We start from the raw sequence: 19,051 nt of genomic DNA, 5'->3' as shown, positions 1-19,051 counted from the left end.
TACATACATACATACATAGTTTTACATACATATTCACTTTCCTTATTCACCCCATTAAATAGGCGAAAACGATGATTGACATTATTCATTCGTATATGCTACATATTCATATATCTTAGCGCTGATAGAGAACAGTTGAAACAGCGCATTGACGTCATCGACCGGTTAGCAGACGGACAATATGAGCTGGCGACTGCTTTTGAGTGTTTTCTTAACGATCAAGTGGCAGTCGGGTAAACAAAACTAACCTCACCTCGTCACGTGACGCCTCTGTGAAAGGAGAGCGCCCTCGGCTTGTTTCCCGATGTACATTCCCAGACGATATGCGACAACAACAGAGAAACAATTTGTCACGGTACTAATCACGCAAGTGGCTGAAAAATTTCCAACGATAGAACATCAGCAACTGGATCCTATACCACTTTTTTACGCTTTCGACACAATGAGAAGAATTTGCGCACTTATATTTGCCATGTACCTCGTTCACAGACTATCCTCGCCGGCAACAGGTAAGGATGTCCATTGATCTTAGCGCAGTCGTGCTTGTGTTTAATAGGACTACACCCTGACTTGTTTTTTTCCTTCTTTCGTTGTAGTTGCTGCTATGAATTAGATATTCATCGCTTTACTTGTGTCATCTTGGAATGCTTCCTTTTGAATCACCTGTAATGTTATACCAACCAACCAACTAACAAGCAACTAACAGCTTCCTCCCCCCCCCCCCCCCGAATGTTGTCTAGCAGTGGGACACATTCGTGCATCGAATTTAGAGTTTGACCCTGGAGAAGGTTATACTTTACAACGGAAACTGTTATTCTTCTTCTCCTATGATTTATTTCCGATCGAAAACATACTGCAAACTACCGCTATAGGTAACGTTGCTGGCGAAGATGTGCCGGTGTCTCGTTGATTTCCCAGTGGACAATACATCTAACGCAGTGCATGATTTGCAGACAGTATTTTCTCACTCGCTTTAACAATTGAAAGAGTCTTAAGTATATTACGACCAAAAAGTATCACCGCCTTTGGCAGCTGTTAACGTAAAAAAACTATTTCAAAACTATCAAATTAAATGGACATCAATCGTGCTAAAGTTATATTGACAGGAATTCATCATCGGATTTGCAAATGTACAAAAACGTGAGCTTATGATTCGCGTGTGTGTCTGTGCAAATTTGCATTGCAAAAATCAATGTTTTGATGATAATGGCTTCGTGTACACACATGGCTGCCACCGTGACGGCGGGATCGTTGCAGGCCTGAGTAGTCAACGTGCACGTTGACCGTGAGCTAACTGTATCGTTTAAACGTGATCTTTTGCCTGTCACTGTTGGCGGGAAAAATGGGCGAATTAAAACGACCGGTTCAGGTCCGGAATCGAGTTCACTGACTTCAAGGTCACTGTCGAACCTAAGGCTGATGTATTCATAGAGTAAACGTGTATTTAGTGATGCTGTGAAGCCGTGAAGTTGTATTCTCATATAGTTATAAGGTACATATGTAGGCCTGTTCTTATTTATAGAAGCTACACAAAGACTACAAGCACAGCAGACTGTACAAGCATCTGTAGTTCACACCTTTCCCAAATCATTATATTATTGATGTTTTTGAACACCATAACTAAAACAATAGCATTTCGCCCGGCAGAAAACAATAAAGTGTTGCCATGGTAATTCCCCTTTGATTGTACTGTTGCTTAATAATGGGCCTTACAGTACTTGGTTTACAGGACCAAGAATCAAAGAGAAAATCAATGGTTTCAGTTAGATTGTTAGGGGCGCCGGTGACTTCACTGTGCAATCGAAGTCTGCGCACTTTTCACATTCGTTGCGCGGGAAACGAGAAATAGTACACGACAGTCGACAGTTCGGTAAAGGAACAGTGGATATAATTTTTGATAATTTGATCATTATTTTTATTCATAGAAATAAGGAATTTTCTTGTCCCTTTTTTCCCTAAAGTGTGTTGCAATACGAAATATTAGCTATCTACAATTGATTGTCGATAAATGAATTCCAGTCTCAATCAAACTTCAGTCGTCAATAATAACGTTTAACATTTGCACACGCAAATGTTATGTTGACATGGTGAACACTTTGGATTTCCATATGGTTTTGGGAGTAGAACAGGAAACTGTGTATAAAAAAACCTAAATATTAAAACTTTTAGAAATCGAGGTTCTATGACGCTGATTACTATTGATGTCATAGCTTTATGTAAAAAATACAATATTAAAAAAAATCAAAAACTTTCGAAGATTGCCTGCACAAGGTTGGTACTTTGTTACCTCCAATTCCATGACTTCAAATTGTCAAAATTATATGTCAAAGGCCCCGACCACAGACATCAGAAAGTAATCCAGGAATAAGGCAGACGACATGTGAATTTTTGTCTGCACGTATCAATGCGCGCCATTGACGCTATTTATGCAAGTGCATGGGGAATTGTTTCAGTTGGTTCCCTAATTGCTTGAATTTGCAATAAGAACTCAAATTGTATTCAAAACACACTGCAAACAAATCATATCTGCGTTCCTACATCCAGTTGTGACCAAACTTACTTAATGTAAAGCGTTGATCGCGATTTCGGGTTTGTTACTAAATATAGCTGCACGCGCGCGACTTTCGGACAAACATGCTGAAATTCGGACAAATTTTGTCGTTGTATGCGCGGCTGTTGTTGCAGCTTGTAGTCTCAGTCATCAATTCATACGAATAAGTGTGACGCTAAATAGCCTTTCTAACACTCGCAGGTTTTATTTTCGTCGTTTATGCGGAAAATGCGGACAAATGTTTATTTATGCATAATAATGAGAGAGAACAGTGACGTCATTTGCGATCAGCGCTATGTAAAGCATAAAATATTAATATAAACAACGAGGCGTTGTTGGCGTTTACGGGGTTTGTCATGAAGTCTTTCTGACGCTCGCCAACAAATTCTGTATATGTCACGCCACCGTGGGCGATACCCTTCATCGTCGTCTCCTGAGCAAATCCTGCTAATGCTGTCGCTAAGGAAAAGAAATAAGTTGAAACCTCTTCATATTTCGATTTGAAGATTTTGAATATGGACGTGAATCAAACGTAGGCCCTATATGTGACTTTGATCCGTAACTCGTGTATTACCATAGTAATCTGAGGCATAAAATCTCATGGCAGTGAAAACATGTCTCGAACATTACTTACACTGAGTGAAGTACGCCTCAAGAAGGAATTTCGCTCATGATGTAAACCTTGAGCACGGCGTCGTTACCTTCTGATGTCGGGATGTCGCGTTTTTTTTCTCCGCAACAAAACGGCTTCAAAAAACAGCTACACCACGGTTGTGCTTTACGAGGAAGCCGTGTAAACAGAAAGAAGATGAAACTCGAAGTATTTGAACGTGCCTTGATCACACAGAAACAAAAATGAATGAATCAACTTGTCCTGGAGCTTGTTTGCCATGTCGCATTCTGAATGTGTGCATAGTTGCACGAGGATCAACATCGTCACTTTCAAAGTATATATTTTGTTAATGACCGCTACTCTCCGAATGATTTCACAACAAGTTGTACCCAGAATCGATTATATTATCTTAGTCTGTACATTTGCGCTACATATCCTTTTGGAAAAAAAGCGGCAGATGTACTTATCTCGGTAATCTCTAAGGCACCATTAGCAACATTACTGTAAAATTATTCAGCAAGTTTTGAATAGGATGAAAAAACCCACAGAAATCTTTACAAAACATACAAAGCATGACTGCCTATATAGTAAGGATACCAGTGCTGGTTTTTATCCACTCGTACTTCTGTGTACATTGAATTAATGTAATGAATAATTCAATACAGAGTACCTACGAGCAATAACGTACACTTTATTCACGGTAAACCTATCTTTCTAGCCTCAAGGCTTTGTTGGAAAAGGTGTGCAAGTACCTCGCTCAAATTTCGAATATAGGCGAACTTTTCTTCCGGAGAATTTCATGGGAATAGACGCAGCCTTCCTGATTTAGAGCCTCGGGGATATAATCTGGGCAATAAACAGTATCATTACACCGCTCGGACGCGTCTCCATGGCTACGACTCTGTATCGCACTTTAATGAGTTGTCTAGCTGCCGAACGGTTATCTCGAACAATGGTTATTTTTTTCAATTTGCCAAACGTTGATATTTGAGAACCGGGTATAAGTGGAAGGCTGCCTGTACTTGGATTGCTTACCGCCGCACAAACAGGGGAATCCTTCCGCGATCGTTAATTAAACCGGATTATGCATTTATCGATAAGGAAGGAAGGAAGGAAAGTCATCATGATGACGTAATACGATACAATATATTACATTTTCTGCAGGAATCGCTTTTCGCTTCCTTTAGGGCAAAGTTATTTACCCTCACATATTTGATCTAAAATTATTAGTTATTTCATATTTCCGTTCTTGATTTTTACTTTCATTTGGGGACCAATATAAGTTCCGCAACTTTCTGATTAATAAAACAGATTGTTGTAATATTGCAGTGTCTGGGTGCCTCATGGTCTAGATGTTTTTTATTATCACCATAGTCATAATTTTTCTCAAAGCATTGAACTAAATTTAGTTTAATTTACGACATGTAGGGAAAAGAAATCTTCAGTGGCGGTATATCGCACAGTTCATCGAATGTCTAAAAGTCAGATTTTTCACACGCCAAGAGCTGTAAAGGACTCATTTAGACGAATATTGCATTGTGAGCGTCATGTTACCTGAATAAAAATGTATTAGTACCATCAGGCAATATACAGACACTTTCATGGTTTTTTGTCGTGTGGGATGAATATAAATTGCTAATTTACATAATTTCATGGCTACTTTGAATCGATTATTCAAATTATGAAATTAAAATTTCACATGTTTATTTCACCCTTGTAAATTCATAAAGTTGATATTTCCTACAGGCTTAAATATCAAGGCCAGGAATTTTTTTGGCTAAAATGTTTAAAGGGAGAACTTCTCAAACGTAGAAGGAATGCTGAATTTTGTCGTTGGGTATTTTCCGAAACAAGTGACCAGAAGGTGCTATATTTCAAATCATTAGATTTCTAATCAAACGATTATCATTCAATGATTGGAATGACGTCATCATAAATTGATATTAATTTTTCAAAACTAAATAAAATGTTATAAGATTTATTTTAGAATTGTGGAGAACAACATACACCTACATGTAAAAGTTCACCATCACATGACATTGCACCTTAAAGACAGCTTGTTGAACAATTTTCTTGTAAATATCGGCCAGCCGCAATCTGTCACAATCAATCCAGTCATTCTGACACTGGCGATGACCATATCATGAAAGTAATACTTCTGTTTCACATCAGGGCAGTCAAGCTTATGAACAACAAATGAACCCACCATGAATCTATGCAGTTTCATTATAGCCTAAAACCTTGCCTGAAGTCACGGTAATTTGCTTTGATCATAATAAAAGTGATATAGACTTGGCAAGATATTGCGAATATCAAGATAATTAACAAGTAAATAAGAGTCGTTGATTGTGTAATTTGACTAAAACAAGTCTTGTCAAGGACTCACCTTTATTTTTTATAAAAACAGTAAATCGTTCATAAAAATACGAAACCCAATATCAAAACCTTGACGATGTAGACCTATCCTCGTTCAAGTACGGCACACAGATGTGACGTGGCAAGTAGATTAAGTAGTAGATGTATTGCTCTTGGCACCTAATAAATTATTATTTTGCTGTTGACCGACCCAAAGGACCTTTTTTAAGTTACAACAGAGTCGGCCTACAACATGACGTGTTTCGCACATGCGTTGCGTTAAGCGATACTGAACTAGACGTCATTCACGGAAAGAAATCAATTTACATAGCTTTACGTTTCTGGTTCCCATGGTCTTTGAAATTTTACTGAGAACTAAGGAGGCATCAAATTACCAGCTGGAATGGCTGCTGCGTCACGGAGTACACGAAATGCACGCCAAAACCGCGGTTGTGACTGTACGCGGTTGCCTCGATACCAAAATCCCCGTATCTCCATTGCATTTGAAAGTCAAATCGAGACGGTTGCTAACTCTGATCTGACCGGGTCCTTGAAGTTGTCTCATCTTTCGAGGAAACGAAAAATAAAACAAACATTATTGGACTAACACTCTTTGGGTGATTACAATTCTCATATTACTATAAAACTACCTTGTTATAATCTTTTCCCCATTTTTAAAAAGGCTGAAAGAAAGATTTTATGATAATTAAATGATTGTCAAGTTATGATTTATATACTGTTTTACTGAGGCAATTTCCATGACATATTTTCACCCTACCTTCATTACATTCCAGATCGATAATCCTCGTTCCAGGATGTAAAGGTTATTCTCTGTCATGCCAAATTTGACCGTTAGCAGATTAGGTTCTGACAAGCCTGAAACACACACAAAAAAATTTGGTCGGGGGTTCATTAGCATGTCATTATGCAGACTTATTTACACCTTGATAATGGTCTTCTCCAATCAGTTGCCTTGCCGCCATAATCCCTGTGCAACAAATTCCTGGAATTGTGCTGTCAATTTCTGTCAGTATAAGGGAAAAGGCATGCGCATACCCTTGGAGTTATGTAAAGTTTACCTTCGCTAGCATACTCGCTATGCTAAACTTTATACGCATAGACCGGTCAGATTATAGCGTCAGTGTTTGTTTCTTATGCGCAAGTTTTCACTTCTTGCAAGAAGCAAGGCTCAATTAATTCACATATTGACAATATCCAGCTGATGTGGGCAGGAGTTCTTTGCAAAAAGCAAAAAAAAATCAACGGTGCAAGTGATGATTAGATTTAAAGGATGTGTTACTATCTTCTGCCACGGTCAAGATTGAGGTAGGGTTTATCAAAATCAGTGCCGGGTGACTCAGGATATTGTTCCTTCGAGAATAACGTAGTTCGCGATGCTGTCTCAATCATATCCAAAGATGCCGATTTTGAGCTACCGTTTAATCACGCCCAGTATTGAAGCATCGTTTGTTTACTTTTCATGCAAACTTTCTTTTCATACCACCGGGTTTTTACAATCAAGCAGTCACATGACACCGGTGTATATCTCAGAGGTACATAAAAAGCAGTTGCACAGTCCACTGACAATACGACATCATCAATGCTCACATCTCCATAAATATCATTGATATTGCATTTAAAATCGTAATACATGTATTTATCTGTTTCACAGTCACTGTACCGCAGGGCAATGTACTAAATTCACATAGCATTTTGATAATACGTATTATACCATAGGAAGTGCAGTTCTTTACCGAAAATATCACAGATGTAATAGAAAGCACATGTGAATTTCGTACTTTCTCCTGTGGCTATACAAGAGCAGATGAGTCCCAGTGACCTGACTACAGGTGGAAAATCTACCCTTTCTATGAACTTGTCGATGCTGTGCCACATGAAAAGATAATATATGAAGTTGCAACGAGACAGATATTTCCGTAGAATTACAACCGGGATTTCAGTTTTCCCGTCTATGTTATAGGAATAAGATATACAGTTAATAAAAATTTTTGAATTATCATGATTTTGTATTAAATCACAGTCCCTCCACACACCGGTTGGGAAACGCCTGGGTCCCTAATATTACGATGCGCTTTGTGATTTGATAAGACGTCTGTGTTTGTAATTGTAGGGCTTCATTTCCGTTTGAATACAATCCACCCCCACACCAAAGTAAACACCACATTTCACGTAATACCTGTCGTAAAAGTTTATTATCAGGCACAATTTAGACTTGGATCACGCATAGAACAGATTCCATATTTCTAAACAAGAAGAATGACAATGGCGATCGAGCGCAAGAAATGTGACGCAGACTTATATCAGTGGTTCTGGATAACAAATGTTCGAATTTGGAAAAACGCGACGAAAATGGGTATGAAATGCGGATGCTAAACCATAATGCGCATACAATTCCTAATACGGTACTTCACACGTTAAAACTCTATAGTTTCCAAACCGATGTGTGGAGGGACTGTGATTAAATTGATACCAACATAAGGAGTTTTGGTCTTATTCTGTCTATTTATAAATCAATGCGATCCAGTACTCACTTTCAATCCATCTGATCCTCAAAGTGACAGACAAATGCAACATCAAGTGGATCTACAAACCTAATTTTAAAATGGGCCGGTGCTAAAGACTTTTTTCTTAGCCGGATCATCTACCTTCAACTTGGACTAAGTAACTTATCTGATATTCTTGAATCTGAATCAAATCTGAAAATAAAATGAACTCAAGTTTTCAACATTTTATCTCACAATTTTACAATTTACATGAATACAGGATCCGTGTCGCGTAGCGTGGACGAGTGGTGACATTCAGTATCTGTGTCGCGTATACGTTTGTTGGCTATGATGAAGCTAGATTTAACCATATGGGCAAGAAATACTTGGTATTCTAATTACATTATTTTCACTGCTTTTGTCAATACTTTTGCCTACCTATACCAAATGCATTGGGAAAGCATTGTAAAATTACATACCACGTTAAGCCGATTCAACCTGCCTCTCCATGCTGATACGTATTGGCTTCATTGAACAGCTAGATATCATGGTCGAACATGGTGACCTTGCAGAAGGTCCATGCGTGCACTGAAATCAAATATGATCAGATTGATCCTCATGTTTTCTATCTACCTTTGCTCTCCTCGCTTCCTTTGTAATGTACTGTTGCCATTTTGCCGTGTATCATTTATCTATTTCGCCACTCCTTAGGCAATAGCTAGCTGCTTGTCTGGTAGTGATCTTACCAAGCATATTGCATTGGACTGCTCATGCATCAGATTCACTTAAGGTTAAGCCCTTCATCTCATGTAGGATAATATAATTTTAGCCCTTTGTTGTATTATGTTATTAAGACTGCATGCGGTGTCTCAGCTCCGAGGTTCCGTCTCCCATGCGTAGAGTGAGTGATCTATCGGTTGTAGAGCCTTGGTTGTCAACTTCTATTTGTGCAAGATAACCTACAAAGGTTTAAGGTTGTATGGGCCTCGAAAGAAAGACTCAAACTTTCCATATAGTTTTCCCCAAGGAATCTTTCAGCCACTCCTTTTCAAAGTAAAGAATATAATTTGCGGGGTCACCGTGCAACTTTTTGCACCCGGAGAGAAACAAATAACCCAACTTGAAGATTAACAAATATTTGAAATTGAAAATGGCAGCCATTCCTGTACACGTTAACTCTATGTAGAAAAATAAACATTCGATTTTCAAAAAACTAAGACGGTGAAAAGTTTTCTTACTCAAAGGGCTTCAAAATGAACCCCACAAATGGTAGATCAGAAAAGAATTGAAAATGCATTGTACTTTAAGTTTTTTCGTGGGTAGATCAGTAAAATTAATGATTTCTGATTTAATGATCTGTGATTATTCTAGTGGAGGCTGGCACATCTGGTAGTGCATCTGGCAGTGCATCTGGCGAAAATACTGACCAAAGCGGCGGGGATTCAGGGAACAGCGGAGGTGACGGCAGCTCGAACGATTCGAATGAGTCCAACGCCGGGGGAGACGGCCAAGAATCACAGGACGACAGCGGAGAGAATAGTAACAGTGCCGGTGGGAGCAGCAACGCCGTCAGCGATACAAATAGCGGTGGCTCCTCCGGCCAAGAAGACGGCGCAACAGGTTTGATATCATGGCGTTGACCATTAACTTTGAACTTTTGTAGATGGATCATTGACCATTAACTTTGAACTTTTGTAGATGGGTATACAGACATTACATGTGATATATTTTGCTCTCCTTGAAAAGGTCACAGGTCGCAGTGCGAAATCGTAGGGTCATATATGCAGTGTAGGAAACTCCTGGAATATGATATCCACACACCCTTTTACATTGCCCCCCACCCCCGACTAATCAGTAATGCCCTCATAATTGTGTTTCTGGTGTCATATATTCTTTATACTCGGTCTGTTATTTCTGTTAACCAAATATCAACACTTTCCATATGACCGTCGGGCAGGCGAAGGTAAAATTTCTCCTCGGCCTGCCCTGCTACAATTTTACCTTCCCCGGGAGGGCTAGCGGGCAGAGACAGTAAGGCCAAACTAACAATATGTCTGTAGAAAAACCAGCCGATCCAAGACATTTTTCACACTTATAAAAATTTTGAGGACATTCTCTAAATTTTACCGTATTTTATAGGTCTAAGCCAACAAAAAATAAAAGTAAACAACATTTCTCTGACCTACCTACCTTAACTTTCGGAGGCATGTTACCGGAAACACATATTTTTTTAAAGGTATACAGTCACCTGCAATCTAAATATGCCCATATATGGTCAAAGGGGCGTTCCTTGGTATTCAAAATATGTAAGGGCGCATTTTTAAAAAGTGGCCACCCGCTTAAATTAAAATCTGTGATTGGTTAGATTTTCTCTTTCCATGGTAACTGTGGCAAAATCGGAACAGGTGACAGTATGCCTTTAATTTGGCCTTATTGCCTGCTCTGATGTATAGCTTACAAGATATACAATATTAATTCCAAAGAGCGCCAAATACTTCAACGAAATTCAGACAGCATTGTACCTGTCGTTTTCGTTACATTTGATGGCACTTCGTGTCACCTAGTTGAGCAGGAATGTATTCCTGAGAGTCAGCAATTCGACCTTGCAGCGCATTGCGTGACGGGAAAACTGAGCAAGCTGAGCACCGTCTTTAAATTTTCAAAGTCTACAAATCGTTTGCGCGGGAAGACGACTGAAAAAGCGAACCCACTCGCATTCATTACCTTCGTAGAGATAGTTCAAGTTGGAAATGCTATATTAAATTTAATCGACTTCTTACTATTCCCCGATTTCACCGCATAAAAGTCTATCCATCTCCGATATAGACTTAACATGGATAAATAGCTTCTCACGTGTTTTGAAAAATATAATTTATTGGCCCTTTCTTGTATCTATGGTGAATTATGTTAAACTTCATAGAAGAAACATCGTGTATGGTGATATTCCAACTTATAAACGAACGTAGCCATGATAATTTCGACTTATTTTGGAGATGCACTTCGATCGATCAATGTCAAAGTGATCACGCGAGTAAGAGCCATGGAGTTTTCGATTCAATGAGGACATTTTTGGAGTACACAGGTTTTTCGCGATTTTAATAACCCCCTTTATACATTGTGTTTAATTTGTATCGAAAACAGCTTGTGTGGATCATTAATTGACTAGCGGGTACATTTGATTCTCAGCTGCATTTTGTAAGAAGTGCGGGTAATGACGAAATACGATCGTGTCGATTTCAATGTCTTTTTAGAAAAGAAGGCCCTTAATGAGGGGGTTTGGTTTTCCTTGTTGCCATGACTACCGCGCATCGCCTAACAGTATTCGCGCTTGAGCTTCTTCTGTTATGAACACGCAGTGCAAAGAGGCAGTTTGCCCTTTTTTTTCTAAAAGCGTCATTTCTGAGCATCTGCTCGATCGTGGCTCATAAAAATCCCCCAGTTGTACAGATTGCCGGTAACGACTCTTAGGGAAGTGCGGCATTGCTTCGGCTCAGTAAAATGCTAATGACGGGAATAAATTTGATTGAACTCAGAAAACCCATTTTCCTGACCTTGGTTTCTTGCCCGATTCACGACACTATACATGTGAGCAATATTCAAGCAACGGTTGGTTTTCCATTCTTAATAGTTTCCGATTTATCAAGTGAACAGACCCGGGCTTTTGTGTGCGTTTGTTTGCCTCTCATCGATTGACTTCGCCACAAGAGAATTCCTTTAATGGAAATACAGATGACTGTTTATCGGTTGAATTCTTCTGCCTGTCAATACATTTGGTAGTAGGTGGAGAACTCAGCGTATGTTAGCACTATTTTGATGTACAAAAATCACGCGATTAATCAGCAGCTTAGTTCACACGATGCGAAATTTCAAACATACAGATGACAATTGATTCAATTTCTTTATCAGTTCACCGAAATCTACTTCCTTTGTTTGGTAGCTTGTTAGTCAAATTCGATCGTGATAAATCAATGTTTATTTCATAGCTATATACGGCGATGAGATGTCGTTGAACTTTTGGAGAAATGACCATACAGCATAGTATTACTATACCGTATTCAATTACAAATCGATCTCAGCGCACTGGTCGGATTTCGAACTATTGTGACATATTTGAAGACACATCTGTGCATGCGCCAAGTGTGATAATCGATGTAATACAGAACTTGAGAACCATATAATGTCCCGAAAGGCCAAATTCAACGGTGCGTAGCGTTGATGTGCTTTCTTCTTATTAACTCGCAATTGTCGTGTAGGTATACACGTATTTGCTTAGCAAGTACGTTCACCTGTGTTGCGTTCCAATTTTGTCATCTCAAGTGAATTTTAAGAAACTTACTGCTCCGTTCAAACCCCGTGTTCCTTCGACGCCCCTCGATTGTATCGTGTAATAAGTATAACCATCGGCAGTCATTGAGACGCAAGTCGGAAACGACAGCGTTCAAGAATGAATGATTGAAAAGCTCAAGGATGTGAACTATTACCGAGTTTAATGATTGCTTTCATTTAGACGATGTGAGGGGCATATGATCAATTTAAGTCATCCACGATTGTTAACTGTCTGCACATTATGTTTGTTTTCGCTGACACAACTACCTAACCCAAGAGACTTCAAATTAAGACTTTACTGCGTCCTATATTAAACACTCGTGATTTTTTTTGTGTTAGGAAACGTTCAACGATTTGATGTGGAAGTAAGCTTTCTTAAACTTTTGGCTTTTTATACCAATAATGACGCATTTACTCAGTCTTGTGGCGTGACAATTTAAAGGAACGCTTTTAATTTCACTCTTTTATTCCTCTGAGGCGACACTGAAAAATTACTAAAAATGTAGGATGGATTTAGAATCTGATGTCCTATGATGATGCTTAGCTGTCGAGAAATACCTTGACTTCACTTGGCTATGCAACTGTTCGGGTCATGGGGATAAATTTTGAATCGGATTCATATAAAGGTAAATTGTCGCACAGAGGAACATAAAGAAGTCTGACATATGTGATATAAGGAAATGTACAGTTGAAGGACGAGGGTTAATCAATGTGAGAGAGCTGGCTGGAGCCCTGTAGTGACTGTTGCGGTTGTTATGGCAGTGATGTTCGTATGTATCTGATTCGCCCTGTGATGAGCATATTTTGTCGATTTACAGCCACAGATCTAGAATCAATATAGAAATAACGGACGACGCGCTGACCATTAACGTTTATTTGTGGGCAAGCGCGAGAGGAAAGCCAAAAATTAACGGGCGAGGCTTGCCGAGCCCCTTAATTTGGCTTTCCTCGAGCCCGCGCCCACAAATAAACGTTAATGGTCAGAGCGGAGTCTGTTATTTCCATTATATTATCAGCGAACCCAAGAAAACCGTCAAAATTTCCGAAAATTTCAGGAGCGAACGACAACTAGGCCCCAGAACTGAGCAATACGCGACGCACTGTTACGCGCTGTAAAATGTTGGCAAATCTGGAAATATTTTCAGAAAAAGGTATCTCAACTAGGCCCACAAGTGCTCCATTTTATTTTGTGATTGATTATGATTTATGTTTGAGCTGTAAAGTTACGATACTTTGAGTTGTTAATCTTATTATTCATATTCACGGGCATATAAACAGACCATTACTGTGTATTTGTGGTCAGTCACGTGGTTCAGCTCGACCAATCAAAATACGACAGGCAGGGCATGGTAATATAATATTAAGACATACCTGACGAGAAGTCAGAACTTTATATTTGGTGACCTTGGGATCAAAATGAATACATTAGCCCCATTTGAATTCTAGACTAATTGCCACTTTAACAGTGCATCCATCAATTCCACGCTGCTTTTTTAGATACATAATAGCTGCCTATGAAGGTAATTTTGCAGAGTTGGTCAGTAACTATACAGAAGGATCAGTTCATTACAAAGCTTTCGTGTTTTGCAACGAGAAAGCATATAACATCCACAGACTTTATGAAGCTGCTGTTGGCAGATATACTGGTATTTTTGTGGTGCACCCAAAGCTATGGTGCGTCTATATTCGAATTTGGAAATACATTACTTGTACGAGTACAATGCCAGGCAGACAAACGTCTCTTGATATGTATAGCAACATAACGTACATTAGGTTTGAAATGAAATCGTGAAAATATCATTAAAAAAGTCCCAGATTTTTGAGCTTTTTTGAGCTGTAACCCCATCGTTGAAGTTGCATGTCTTTGACATTTCCTGTGATATTGACATTGTGACGTCAATAAATTCGACAACAAACGAGAGCAGGACAGTCGACTAAATTTTTAAAATGAATATGGAAGCGCGCGTCTCTCAATGGTGGCCCAGAGTTTCTCTGCAGTTTCAAGTCCGACTAGGCGAATAATTGAATTAAATATAGATGTTGACTTGGCTGTTATCTGAATCTGTGATGCATTTTAACCGGGAATGTACACTGCGCGTACTTTGTACAATTTCCATCGATCATGCGAGCATCAAATTTCACGTCGTCTTTACTCTATCGATTGCATCAAATAACTCCAGGATAAAAAATACTGATATACAATTTCAGGAAAAAGAGAGACAAAAATTTACCTTAACTTTGAATGATTATTATAATCAATCATGTTGATTGATAATCCATTTTTAAAAATTATGTCGCATAGAATGTAACTCTATCCCGTGATTTCGCAAATTCATATTTGTAACTGATGCTAACGCCCGATAAAATATATTAAGTCCTAAAATTCACAAAATCAACTCGTAAAACTCTCCTTAAGATTTTCACACCTTTAAATGACACTATTTGTCACTGAAAAATAATGGCCTTCTCCTTTTAAATCTGCACAATTTAGTAACCGATAACCATTGCAAGCAGCCCTTCTGACAGTTCGCCTACTTTGTATTCAGCAAATCACACAACGTTCACCGTTGCAACACCCTGAAAGCCGTTTGCCAACGCAATAGCGTCACTTGGTCAATGCCACCCCATTTCCTATTTCAATATTTGCCGGGTCAAAATCAAGTCATCAATATTTAGTTTGAATAATAACAGCTGTTTTTGAATAAACACTTCACTGAAATTGATATTATGCTCGCGAAATCGTTGTTAAAGTAAGACGCTGCCGACATATTTTATTTTCTGGTCATAGTAACAGAAAAATCTTATGTGAACACACTTATTGTACCTAGTTTAGTATATTATATAGCGTAACAAGGGCGTGTGACATAAAAATAAATGTTTCACGATAAACTTCAAATTCTAATGCTATGAATCTATAGTTGAAGAGTTTACATCGTTTTCATCTAAAATCTGTAACAAGTTACGCTACTACCTGGACTGATATGAATTAAACTCACACAAACAACATTTGAGTCATCGATCAAGCCTTCCCGAGAAGCCAAATAGCTGGCTTGTCGATGTCAGTACTGTTTGAAAAAAAATTGTTTATATCTTAAATTCTGTCCTATTGAAAATTATTAAACATGGAAGGGAGTATCAGTTATATATAGAATAAACTATCATCCCAAACGAACTTCTGCAATGTTCATGTATCGCAAAATGGTGATCACGTCAGTTTTCCTAAGGCGCTTTAAATAAAATTCTTTGTTTGCCGTCCGCGTGCTGGTAGTAATTCAAAGAAAATTAAGAAAACAAACACATACACTATATAAATAAAAATATTATTTTTCCAAAAGAAACAAAATTAAAAATGAACTTATGTTAATACACTTATGTTTTTGTCTGTGTTTGTTTTTTTACCTTTCTGGCTGGTAGGTTTTTCAAAAATCCAAGGACGGCAAACAGAGATTTTCTTTAAATGGCCTAACAGTCAAGACGCTGTTAAAGAGTCCTTCCGTAACGCAAGCCACTCTGGATATCCCAAAGACACACTATCTAGTTCTATTTGATATGACAAGTTCAGGGAAATGTCAGAATTAAGAAAATCGTGGACGAGATGTTAGATTGGAACCCTAACTACTTACTGAGAGACCGCGCCAAATTGAAATTTGAATGGGATTCAAAAACACCCGTCCCCAACATGCCGAGTTAAAGGGCGGGGGTCGTCGGAACGGCGCTCAAAGGTCGTCAGGGACCCTACGACCAATATCAACACTGTATCCCAGCTACGTTTGCGATTGATGAAAGTTAAAACATGTTGGTCTTAATGTACATCGTAAAATTTAAACGTTGCTATTTTGACATGATGCATTTATGTATAGGACATGAAATACATTTTTTGTATACAAGAAAGTTGCACATGCGCAGTTCCGACGACCACTTCCCTTTAACTACAGCGTGCACTGTAAAAACTATTCGAATAACTTCGGTTTCAGAGGAAGAAAGTTGACGTATCTTTAACCGAGCTGTCTAAGTTATAACAGCTTGAACTTGACCCATTTATTGTATCATTCCTCTTCATATTCAAGGTAAGTTATTTTCATAAGAAATTATTTCGAGACAACAGAAGAAAAGCATAACCGTTAGAGGTAGATGGAGTTTGTTTCAACACACCTGCTATGTTTAACGATGATAAAATATACTTGAGACGATTCAAGTTACATTTAAAGCAGACTGCGCAGATGTCAGGGACAGATGTCCGAACTCTCATATTTTCCTGATCTACCACTTGCGGGGGCTCATTTTAATGCTCTTGGAGTAAGAAAAATTTCACCGTCTTAGTTTTTCGAAAACCGAAGATTTTATTTTTCCTGATTGAGTGAACACAGGGATGGCGGCCATTTTGAATTTCAAATATCGGTAAATATTGAGTACTTTGTTACTCTAGTACCGATATTTGCACGGTGACCCCAGATTTTTTATCGTTGGTTTGATAAGAGAATGGTTGAAAGTTTCATCGAGGAAAGTTTGAGTAACAGTTTCAATCTTTCCTATTAGAGGCTCGTACTACCTTAAAGGTACACGGTCACCGTAAATTTGCATATGCCATAAACGGTAAAGGGGCGGGGCTTAGCGTACTACCCCGTAGCATGTGTAGCTGTCGGTCCTCCATATTTGATACGTCAAATGACACGCAGACGACGCTGCTAGGGTGCCATGGCTAGTCGTGTGGGAGCGCCCTTTTTAAAAAGTGGCCACCCGCGTAAAATCTTCGATTGGCTATTAGAAAACAGGTGACCGAATACCTTTAAAGGTGCAAAATAAGCCCAGAGAGCAGAACCGCGCGGTACTTAACGCTCGGTGCAGACGATATTGAATTGCCTCAATTTTCACTTTAAAGAAGTAAGCTTAATTGTGAGGTGAATAGGTGTGTTCAGAAATTAACGAATTAAACGAAGCAAGCTAGCTATGATTGATTGCAGGCTGCGGTTCAAGAAATTTAAATTTATATTTTTATGGCAAATAATAACATTTTAGCTTTTTGAACACTGACTATACTTTAAGTTCAATTAAATAACGCGATCGACATCCAAGTTGCGTGCATAAGTCGCCATAAATCTCTTAACCGCCATTTTTTAGAGGAAGAGAGTTTATATATCGTAAATAGCTAAAACATTCGGCACATATAATTCTACTTTCAAGTAATATACTGATGAATAGAATGGAATTCACATTCAAGTTTGATTTACACTGTATTAATAAGCGAAAGTAGAAAGCAGGCTCACCGATTTTTAACAAGAGAGCGCGAAGTGCACTTTTAAGGTTAATTTCAATATCGTACCACCTAACCGATTCTGTAACTGTCGGCTGTGATATCCTGCAGGTGGTGTAAAGATTTATGAATATTGAATTATAGTGAATGACCTTCCGCGTCACTGAACTTCGATTATTTACAGATAACTCCATCAAATGCCTCGCTTTCAGAACTCGATGGAAAATGTAAATGCCGAGAACAGGATAGCAGAAAAGTATGCTCCGAATTCACGCGCTTCGTCAGCGCCTATTATTAATGCATGAAAAAATTCAAACTAAAACGGCGATGCGTAATTAAATCTTGCCGATGTGTGGAAATCTATTTCATTAAAGTTCCATGAGCGTGGGACGCAGCCAGTTGGAGAACTCATTAAAATATTATTTAAAAAGCGGTTGTTGTTGTATATATAAATACCTAATCTCATTTTATATTTGTTGGCGTCAGAGGGCTCGTTCACTGCCGTGGTTGAGTCCAATAATGACCCGCACTTTACATCGTGAAAAGAAAAGCTTTTGTGCGTGAAATACAATCATGCATGCCAACTTCAAGTTGTGAGTGGATACGCAGTGTTTGTCGCTCAACTGTTAGCATAGCCAAAGCACGGCTGTATCTTTTCCCAGCCTCCCCGTTGCGTGGAAACGGACGCGCCATTTACCGGCGCGTGCTTCACCTATGGAGAGCTTTTGAAGATCGCAGATTTCCAACAATGCAATTGAATCCTACAATCGACAGTCTGAAGTTGTTTTCATTTCCTTGCCCATTTATTTGCTAAATGATAAAGGAATGACCTTCCCGTCTCAACGGTCGACGCGTTCGTTCGCGCTATCAATGACAAACAGCTCTATTTCCTCTGCGCCTCGTTCTGGATAAATTCCCGGGATAGTAAAGGAACAAACAACCTCATTTGAAAGTCTGCATCTCATACCTCGAAGGAGAAAGGTTCAATCGAATATTTCGGTTTAACAAACAAATAGCGTACCATTTCCATCCCTGACATGTCAAAAACCTGATGAAAGACAGACCAATGTAGATGATGACACACACAAACCACATATAATCAATCATATACAATGATCGTAAATGTATTAATGCGTGCATGCATGCATACGTATAAACATAGCCTAACGTACTTACGTACATATATAGACAGACAGACAGACAGACAGACAGACAGACAGACAGACAGACAGACAGACAGATAGATAGATAGATAGATAGATAGATAGATAGATAGATAGATAGATAGATAGATAGATAGATAGACACATAGATAAACACATATAGATAGATGCATGCATGCATACATACATGCACGCATACATAAATACATACATACATACATACATACATGCATGCATGCATGCATGCATGCATGCATGCATACATACATACATACATACATACATACA

At 38.7% G+C, this 19,051-nt stretch overlaps 1 protein-coding gene across 1 annotated transcript in view; it reads left to right on the top strand.

Moving 5' to 3' along the window:
- The first annotated feature begins 316 nt into the window (after nt 1-316).
- LOC139118928 (mucin-22-like) overlaps nt 317-19,051 on the top strand; it is a 45,327-nt gene continuing 26,592 nt past the window's right edge. Inside the window, exons 1-2 of the mRNA XM_070682495.1 lie at nt 317-509; nt 9,395-9,643. Of these exons, the coding sequence (XP_070538596.1) occupies nt 443-509; nt 9,395-9,643 (316 nt within the window). The 5' untranslated portion in view covers nt 317-442. The remainder of the gene's footprint in view (nt 510-9,394; nt 9,644-19,051) is intronic.

The sequence above is a fragment of the Ptychodera flava genome, chromosome 19, assembly GCF_041260155.1.
Source record: "Ptychodera flava strain L36383 chromosome 19, AS_Pfla_20210202, whole genome shotgun sequence".
NCBI lineage: Eukaryota > Metazoa > Hemichordata > Enteropneusta > Ptychoderidae > Ptychodera > Ptychodera flava.
Note: the sequence above shows the minus strand (reverse complement) of the source record. Positions and strands in the feature narration are given on the sequence as shown.